At 41.4% G+C, this 10,000-nt stretch overlaps 1 protein-coding gene across 1 annotated transcript in view; it reads left to right on the forward strand.

Moving 5' to 3' along the window:
• LOC116067414 (ALK and LTK ligand 2-like) overlaps positions 1-4,865 on the forward strand; it is a 6,722-nt gene extending 1,857 nt beyond the window's left edge. The window contains exons 2-6 of the mRNA XM_031323837.2: positions 1-179; positions 1,032-1,085; positions 1,173-1,253; positions 2,682-2,753; positions 4,245-4,865. The exon at positions 1-179 is cut by the window's left edge and continues 15 nt beyond it. Coding sequence (XP_031179697.1) covers positions 1-179; positions 1,032-1,085; positions 1,173-1,253; positions 2,682-2,746 — 379 coding nt within the window. The 3' untranslated portion in view covers positions 2,747-2,753; positions 4,245-4,865. The remainder of the gene's footprint in view (positions 180-1,031; positions 1,086-1,172; positions 1,254-2,681; positions 2,754-4,244) is intronic.
• Positions 4,866-10,000: the final 5,135 nt, after the last annotated feature.

Here is a 10,000-nt window from a genome sequence, read left to right on the forward strand (position 1 = left end):
GCTGTCAGCGCTGCTGCTGGTGCTGCTACTGGCCGCGGGACGCTGCACTGCTGCCGCTGCCTTGCTCCGACGCTCAGGCAGCTGGGCAGATGGGCGCAGCGGGATGGAGCCTGGCGGACGATACCCCAAGACCAGGCCGGAGGGGGCGGGACTCAATGGACCCCTGCTACACGGACCGGGTCAGTACATCGCTGGGAAACATGTTTTATATCTATGGTTGAAGCATGGTCTTATCTTTGTCATTTGTCACTTTAACCATTCAAAAGTCCAATGCAAATTCCTTCAATTTTACATCAAACATTCAGCCTATTTCTTTGTGATTTGTGATGTTTAAGTTTTGCCTTAAAGTTTACATAAGTTCCACAAAAAAGAAAAAAACTTAAAAGTTTAATAGTTTAGAACTTTAGAAAGTACTTTTGATAGTTTTATTTTGTTTCTGTCGTCTTTGAATGAAGTGTGTTTAATGATGATTAAATTACTGTTTTTCTTAATGGAGTCTGGTGGCAATCTGCTGATTATAAGGTAACTTTGCTGTTTTTCAGACCTGTTTTCTCCATGTTTCTGTGTCTAAGTGACTGATGGAAACAACAATATTTGACATTGGTCCAGTATTAAGCAAGAGAAACAGCCCTGAAATCCCCATCACCAAACTGCACCAGACTCCATGTAAATAATCAGGACTTTTATCATCGTAAAACACACTTCATTTAAAGTGGACAGAAAGTAAATCAAACTATCAAAAGCCGTCTTGGTTCATCTTTCCACTGTTCCAACAATCACCACTCTGGTTTGGTTGGAATAAACCCTTAATTCACCCATTTACATGTGGAGATATGCTGGCTCTATACACGCTAAAAGTCCTGATTATTTACATGGAGTCTGGTGGGAATATGCTGGCTCTATACACGCTAAAAGTCCTGATTATTTACACGGAGTCTGGTGGGTCAGAAACATATACTCTGAAACGTGTTGAAGCCACGTCATTATTCTGCTGCTGCTTTTTAAACTCCACTGTTGTGCTTATATTTCAGAGGGACATGCCAGAGATTCACGACACAAGGAGAGATTCATCAAACACCTGACAGGTATGGACACCAACACACCTCAAAACCCTTAAAAATGTCCTCTATCAGAGCGCAGGCTTCCTAAAGCGTGTCTGTTTCTGTCCTCAGGTCCGCTTTCCTTCAGCCCAAAGTGTAGGAAACATTTCCACCGACTCTACCACAACACCAGAGACTGCACCACCCCTGCATGTTAGTACACACACACACACACACACACACACACACACACACACACACACACACACACACACACACACACACACACACACACACAGAGAGACACACACAGAGACACACACATAGACACACACACACACACACACACACACACACACACACACACACGGAGACACACACACACACACGGAGACACACATAGACACACACACACACACACACACACACACACACAGACACACACATAGACACACACACACACACACACACACAGAGATACACATAGACACACACACATACACGCCTATACACACACACACACACCTATACATATACACACACACACACACACACACACACACACACAGATACACACACACACACAGACACACACACACACACACACACACACACATACACATACACACCTATATATATACACACAGAGACACACAGACACATACACACACACACACACACACACACACACACACACATACACACACAAAATATGAAATATGTCAGTTGTCATGTTAGAACAGCAGCAGCCCTTGTTATTTTAAATCAAGCATGTAACCCTGTGTTTATCTTGGAGTGTGTGTGTGTGTGTGTGTGTGTGTGTGTGTGTGTGTGTGTGATGGCCTGTTCCTGCAGGAGTTTGTCAGTTGAACTGTACAGAACAGAAAGTATTTGAAGTGATTTAGCGACCATTAGTTTGTGTAGAAAGTAACTACTTCAGCTGTGTACTCAGAGAAAGAGGAACCAGTCCTCCAAACCATCCAATATAGGACAGAGGTTGTTGGTTCCTACCCACAGGAGTATTGCATAAAAAACCCACCAGACTCCATGTAAATAATCAGGACTTTTAGTACTCTACACCAGACTCCATGTAAACAATCAGGACTTTTAGTACTCTACACCAGACTCCATGTAAATAATCAGGACTTTTAGTACTCTACACCAGACTCCATGTAAATAATCAGGACTTTAAGCGTGTATAGAGCCAGCATATTTCCACCAGACTCCATGTAAATAATGAGTACTTGTAGCGTGTATAGAGCCAGCATATTTCCACCAGACTCCATGTAAATAATCCGGACTTTTAGCGTGTATAGAGCCAGCATATTTCCACCAGACTCCATGTAAATAATCAGTACTTTTAGCGTGTATAGAGCCAGCATATCTCAACATGTAAATGGGTGAATTAAGGGTTTATTTCAACCAAACCAGAGTGGTGATTGTTGGAACAGTGGAAAGATGAACCAAGACGGCTTTTGATAGTTTGATTTAGTTTCTGTCCACTTTGAATGAAGTGTGATTTACGATGCTAAAAGTACTGATTATTTACATGGAGTCTGGTGGAGTTTGGTTGAAAATACCGAAGTTCCCTTTTAAAGATGTTACATCAAGATATTTGTGTTTGTGCTCTGATGTTTTCAGATTATAAGAGATGTGCTCGTCTGCTGACTCGCCTGGCCAGCAGCCCTCGCTGTACAGAGAGATGATCACAAGGCGAGACAAACACTCATTAACAACTTAATATTCCAGCAGCTGGGGCGCCAAAAATAGGCCTACACTGTAGAAACACCAAAATAACTTTCTTCTAAAGAAACTGTCATTGTCCGTAGTTAGAGTCTGTAGCTTTTTATCTTTTACATGAACTCTTGTGTGTTTTTGGCTTTTTTATGTTTCATGAAGGATATGAATGTGTGTCTGTGTGTGTGTGTGTGTGTGTGTGTGTGTGTCTGTGTGTTTCTGTCTGTCTGTGTCTGTATGTGTGTTTGTGTGTGTCTGTGTCTGTGTGTGTGTGTGTGTGTGTGTGTGTCTGTCTATCTGTCTGTCTGTCTGTCTGTCTCTGTGTGTGTGTGTGTGTGTGTGTGTGTGTGTGTGTCTTGTCTGTGTGTGTGTGTGTGTGTGTGTGTGTGTGTGTGTCTGTCTGTCTGTCTGTCTGTGTGTGTGTGTGTGTGTGTGTGTGTGTGTGTCTTGTGTGTGTGTGTGTGTGTGTGTGTGTGTGTGTGTGTGTCTGTGTGTGTGTGTGTGTGTCTTGTCTGTGTGTGTGTGTGTCTGTGTGTGTGTGTGTGTGTGTGTGTTTCTCTGTCTTGTGTGTATGTGTGTGTGTGTGTGTGTGTGTGTGTCTGTGTGTGTGTGTGTGTCTTGTCTGTGTGTGTGTGTGTCTGTGTGTGTGTGTGTGTCTTGTCTGTGTGTGTGTGTGTGTGTGTGTGTGTTTCTCTGTCTTGTGTGTGTGTGTGTGTGTGTGTGTGTTTCTCTGTCTTGTGTGTGTGTGTGTGTGTGTGTTGTCTGTGTGTGTGTGTGTCTGTTTGTGTGTGTGTGTGTGTGTGTGTGTGTGTGTCTGTGTGTGTGTGTGTGTGTGTGTGTGTGTGTGTGTGTCTGTGTGTGTGTGTGTGTGTGTGTGTGTGTGTGTGTGTGTGTGTGTGTGTGTGTGTGTCTGTGTGTGTGTGTGTGTGTGTGTGTGTGTGTGTGTGTGTGTGTGTGTGTGTGTGATGACCTGAACATATTCTTTATAAATCTTTTCAATCATTCCCTGAAAGAACCGAGCAGACCTGCCTTGTTGCACCGTCCACATCTTCTGCTAACCCTAACTTGTTTTAACGTTAGCTTATAGCTACAAGTTCGTTGTTGTAACGTTAGCTTATAGCTACAAGTTCGTTGTTGTAACGTTAGCTTATAGCTACAAGTTCGTTGTTGTAACGTTAGCTTATAGCTACAAGTTCGTTGTTGTAACGTTAGCTTATAGCTACAAGTTCGTTGTTGTAACGTTAGCTTATAGCTACAAGTTCGTTGTTGTAACGTTAGCTTATAGCTACAAGTTCGTTGTTGTAACGTTAGCTTATAGCTACAAGTTTGTTGTTGTTTGAGAACGGCAACACAGCCAGAGAGAGAGATAGGCTTTATCTTATCCTGTAAATGTTGATCTAGACAATGTTTGAGTTATAGCTAAACGCTTATACGCTGTTCTTCTCTCTCCATCTGTCGTTATAACAGCCATGTTTCCGATGTCCGTCCCCCTGGCGAGCCGGAGAAGTTCTTCAGCCAATAGGAACTCACCGTGAAGCCAGACCACTTCAGGATCTTTTCTATTTTTATTGTTTTTGTATTTTCTGCCTACAGACGACTTAACATCTCATCTCTGGACTCAAACTCTCACCTTCAGATGGAGATAACGGAAAGGATTTCTAGTTTTCTGAAGCGAACTAACTAACAAAGTTGCGGGATTTATTTTCTGGCAACAATGCGGAGTACCGCTGCGTCAGAACATGGAGTACTTCTCTGTCAGAACGCGGAGTACTTCTCTGTCAGAACGCGGAGTACCGCTGCGGCAGAACGCGGAGTACTTCTCTGTCAGAACGCGGAGTACTTCTCTGTCAGAACGCGGAGTACCGCTGCGGCAGAACGCGGAGTACTTCTCTGTCAGAACACGGAGTACTTCTCTGTCAGAACGCGGAGTACCGCTGCGGCAGAACGCGGAGTACTTCTCTGTCAGAACGCGGAGTACTTCTCCGTCAGAACGCAGAGTACCGCTGCGGCAGAACGTGGAGTACTTCTCTGTCAGAACGCGGAGTACCGCTGCGGTAGAAAGCGGAGTACCGCTGTGTCAGAAACCAAGAAAAACAGGTTTGATCTGGAAACTAACGCAGGTTCCAACGGAGACTTTACGACTTTAATCTGGGACCGAATGTCATTTGTTCTTTCAGTGTTTGGGAGTTTATTTCAGACGCCTCATGGACGTTTTCCGTTGGAAGCAGAGAGGGAAGGTTTTGAAGAATAATCAAAATTTTAAAAATACCAAAGAGAGAAGTTTTATCCATCATTGTTGGATTTAGCTATAAGCTTTTAACGTGTCGCCCTTTTGTCGCCTTTTTGTTTCCTTTTTGTTTCCTTTTTGTCACGTCTTTGTTTCCTTTTTGTCACCTTTTTGTTTCCTTTTGTCGCCTTTTTGTTTCCTTTTTGTCGCCTTTTTGTTTCCTTTTTGTCGCCTTTTTGTTTCCTTTTTGTCGCCTTTTTGTTTCCTTTTTGTTCCCTTTTTGTCGCCTTTTTGTTTCCTTTTTGTTTCCTTTTTGTCGCCTTTTTGTTTCCTTTTTGTCGCCTTTTTGTTTCCTTTTTGTCGCCTTTTTGTTTCCTTTTTGTCGCCTTTTTGTTTCCTTTTTGTTTCCTTTTTGTCGCCTTTTTGTTTCCTTTTTGTTTCCTTTTTGTTTCCTTTTTGTCGCCTTTTTGTTTCCTTTTTGTCGCCTTTTTGTTTCCTTTTTGTTTCCTTTTTGTCGCCTTTTTGTTTCCTTTTTGTTTCCTTTTTGTCGCCTTTTTGTTTCCTTTTTGTTTCCTTTTGTTTCCTTTTTGTCGCCTTTTGTTTCCTTTTTGTCGCCTTTTTGTTTCCTTTTTGTTTCCTTTTTGTCGCCTTTTTGTTTCCTTTTTGTCGCCTTTTTGTTTCCTTTTTGTCGCCTTTTTGTTTCCTTTTTGTCGCCTTTTTGTTTCCTTTTTGTCGCCTTTTTGTTTCCTTTTTTTTTCCTTTTTGTCGCCTTTTTGTTTCCTTTTTGTTTCCTTTTTGTTTCCTTTTTGTCGCCTTTTTGTTTCCTTTTTGTCGCCTTTTTGTTTCCTTTTTGTTTCCTTTTTGTCGCCTTTTTGTTTCCTTTTTGTCGCCTTTTTGTTTCCTTTTTGTTTCCTTTTTGTCGCCTTTTTGTTTCCTTTTTGTTTCCTTTTTGTTTCCTTTTTGTCGCCTTTTTGTTTCCTTTTTGTCGCCTTTTTGTTTCCTTTTTGTCGCCTTTTTGTTTCCTTTTTGTTTCCTTTTTGTCGCCTTTTTGTTTCCTTTTTGTTTCCTTTTTGTCGCCTTTTTGTTTCCTTTTTGTCGCCTTTTTGTTTCCTTTTTGTCGCCTTTTTGTCGCCTTTTTGTTTCCTTTTTGTTTCCTTTTTGTTTCCTTTTTGTCGCCTTTTTGTTTCCTTTTTGTCGCCTTTTTGTTTCCTTTTTGTTTCCTTTTTGTCGCCTTTTTGTTTCCTTTTTGTCGCCTTTTTGTTTCCTTTTTGTTTCCTTTTTGTCGCCTTTTTGTTTCCTTTTTGTCGCCTTTTTGTTTCCTTTTTGTTTCCTTTTTGTCGCCTTTTTGTTTCCTTTTTGTCGCCTTTTTGTCGCCTTTTTGTTTCCTTTTTGTTTCCTTTTTGTTTCCTTTTTGTCGCCTTTTTGTTTCCTTTTTGTTTCCTTTTTGTTTCCTTTTTGTTTCCTTTTTGTCGCCTCTTTGTTTCCTTTTTGTCGCCTTTTTGTTTCCTTTTTGTCACCTTTTTGTCGCCTTTTTGTCGCCTTTTTGTTTCCTTTTTGTCGCCTTTTTGTTTCCTTTTTGTCGCCTTTTTGTTTCCTTTTTGTTTCCTTTTTGTCGCCTTTTTGTTTCCTTTTTGTTTCCTTTTTGTTTCCTTTTTGTCGCCTTTTTGTTTCCTTTTTGTCGCCTTTTTGTTTCCTTTTTGTTTCCTTTTTGTCGCCTTTTTGTTTCCTTTTTGTCGCCTTTTTGTTTCCTTTTTGTCGCCTTTTTGTCGCCTTTTTGTTTCCTTTTTGTTTCCTTTTTGTTTCCTTTTTGTTTCCTTTTTGTCGCCTTTTTGTTTCCTTTTTGTCGCCTTTTTGTTTCCTTTTTGTCACCTTTTTGTCGCCTTTTTGTTTCCTTTTTGTTTCCTTTTTGTCGCCTTTTTGTTTCCTTTTTGTCGCCTTTTTGTTTCCTTTTTGTCGCCTTTTTGTTTCCTTTTTGTTTCCTTTTTGTCGCCTTTTTGTTTCCTTTTTGTTTCCTTTTTGTTTCCTTTTTGTCGCCTTTTTGTTTCCTTTTTGTCGCCTTTTTGTTTCCTTTTTGTTTCCTTTTTGTCGCCTTTTTGTTTCCTTTTTGTCGCCTTTTTGTTTCCTTTTTGTCGCCTTTTTGTTTCCTTTTTGTTTCCTTTTTGTCGCCTTTTTGTTTCCTTTTTGTCGCCTTTGTTTCCTTTTTGTCACCTTTTTGTCGCCTTTTTGTCGCCTTTTTGTTTCCTTTTTGTTTCCTTTTTGTCGCCTTTTTGTTTCCTTTTTGTTTCCTTTTTGTCGCCTTTTTGTTTCCTTTTTGTTTCCTTTTTGTCGCCTTTTTGTTTCCTTTTTGTTTCCTTTTTGTCGCCTTTTTGTTTCCTTTTTGTTTCCTTTTTGTTTCCTTTTTGTCGCCTTTTTGTTTCCTTTTTGTCGCCTTTTTGTTTCCTTTTTGTCACCTTTTTGTCGCCTTTTTGTCGCCTTTTTGTTTCCTTTTTGTCGCCTTTTTGTCGCCTTTTTGTTTCCTTTTTGTCGCCTTTTTGTTTCCTTTTTGTCGCCTTTTTGTCGCCTTTTTTGTTTCCTTTTTTGTTTCCTTTTTGTCGCCTTTTTGTTTCCTTTTTGTCGCCTTTTTGTTTCCTTTTTGTCAGCTTTTGGTCACCTTTTTGTCGTCTTTTTGTCAGCTTTTGGTCACCTTTTTGTCGTCTTTTCGCTGCCTTTCTGACGACTTCAGGATCTTTTCTATTTTTATTGTTTTTCTGCCTACAGACGTGGTTTAACGTCTCATCTCTGGACTCAAACTCTCACCTTCAGACGAAGATAACAGAAAGGATTTCTATTTTTCTGAAGCCAAACGTTTCCTCCGAAGCTCTGGGATTTATTTTCTGGCGGCAACGCAGAGTACCGCTGCGGCAGAAACCAGGTTCCAACGTAGACTTTACGACATTAATCTGGGACCGAATGTCATTTGTTCTTTCAGTGTTTTGGGAGTTTATTTCAGACGCCTCATGGACGTTTTCCGTTGGAAGCCTCCGGAGGAAATGAACGGACGGACTCTCTGATTGGACGTCAGCTGATCAAGTCTTTGAGATGCTGAAAGTGTTTTATGTTGCTTAATAATAATATTAATTACAGTAACTATATATTCCACTATATTTATATTGTTTAATATGTACATACTGAGACAGGAATAAAAACTCACGTTTGATAGATATTCTTCCCAAACTAAGACTTTTTATTTTGCTGTTTAACAGTTTGGTCCGAATTAGTGAATGAGTTTATACACCTGGAGCACTTCCCGTGTGTGTGTCTGTCTGTCTGTCTGTGTGTGTGTGTGTGTGTGTGTGTGTGTGTGTGTGTGTGTGTGTGTGTGTGTGTGTGCGCGTGCGTGCTTGTGTGTGTGTGCGTGCGTGTGTGTGTCTTTGTGTCTCTGTCTGTGTCTGTGTCTGTGTCTGTGTGTGTATGTGTGTGTGTGTCTGTGTCCAACCAGCTCTGCTGCAGTTTTGGCAAGAGTTCACATTTTCTAATCACACACACACACACACACACCTCTGACAGTTTACGTAATTACTCTGAAATGACTGAGCGATAGTTTTCAGAAACATGGAGCCAAAGATCAGTCAGACATGTTGTTGCAGAAGCCTTTCTGTAACCTACCTCCAGCTACAGTCGAGTCAAAGTTCATCTAAAGAAACAACGTTGCAAACAGCGACACGAATTTCTAGAAAAGCATCCATTTTTTTATTATTTTTAAGCACCATTGATCATACAGGCATACCGAATACACTCCAAAATACGTGCCAGGTAATGTCATGGTGGTGCACAAGAACACAATCCCTCTCCCACCCCCCCACTCTCTGCGGTCTCGAGGAAAACAAAATGAATAAACGAACGGAAACCAGACCTCGCCTAGTCGCTCTCCCCTAATTCTTGTGATGCTGAGGTCATCAGGACTGATACTGCTGCTGAGCTTTCCCATTGGTCGATAGTTGATGATTTGGCTTTGTTAATCGTTGCAGAGAGCTTAAGCATAACTACACTTCCAGTCAAAAGTTTGGGGTCATTTAGAAATTTCCCTTAATGATGACTCAAGAGGGTCAGCTTCTCCTTGGACCGCGTAGCTCCTATGGCGCCATGTTGATGCTACCAAGCCATCACCTCCTGTTAGCATCCCATTGACTGCCATTCATTTTGATGCTACCAAGCCATCACCTCCTGTTAGCATCCCATTGACTGCCATTCATTTAGATGCTACCAAGCCATCACCTCCGTTAGCATCCCATTGACTGCCATTCATTTAGATGCTACCAAGCCATCACCTCCGTTAGCATCCCATTGACTGCCATTCATTTAGATGCTACCAAGCCATCACCTCCGTTAGCATCCCATTGACTGCCATTCATTTAGATGCTACCAAGCCATCACCTCCGTTAGCATCCCATTGACTGCCATTCATTTAGATGCTACCAAGCCATCACCTCCGTTAGCATCCCATTGACTGCCATTCATTTAGATGCTACCAAGCCATCACCTCCGTTAGCATCCCATTGACTGCCATTCATTTAGATGCTACCAAGCCATCACCTCCGTTAGCATCCCATTGACTGCCATTCATTTAGATGCTACCAAGCCATCACCTCCGTTAGCATCCCATTGACTGCCATTCATTTAGATGCTACCAAGCCATCACCTCCGTTAGCATCCCATTGACTGCCATTCATTTAGATGCTACCAAGCCATCACCTCCGTTAGCATCCCATTGACTGCCATTCATTTTGATGCTACCAAGCCATCACTTCCATTAGCATCCCATTGACTGCCATTTATTCTGACGTCACTTTGACAGAGAATAACTTTACATCTGAAGAGTTTAAAGACTCTATTTGTCCGTTGTTTATTTCTAAAGAAACACGACAATGTATAAAAGGCTCCATTACCTTGTAGCTCACGTTATGGCTCCGTAGCAGACGTTTTTATAAAAATAGGCTAACGATTGGGTCATAACCAC

The sequence above is a fragment of the Sander lucioperca genome, chromosome 24 (assembly GCF_008315115.2).
Source record: "Sander lucioperca isolate FBNREF2018 chromosome 24, SLUC_FBN_1.2, whole genome shotgun sequence".
NCBI classification, from domain to species: Eukaryota; Metazoa; Chordata; class Actinopteri; order Perciformes; family Percidae; genus Sander; species Sander lucioperca.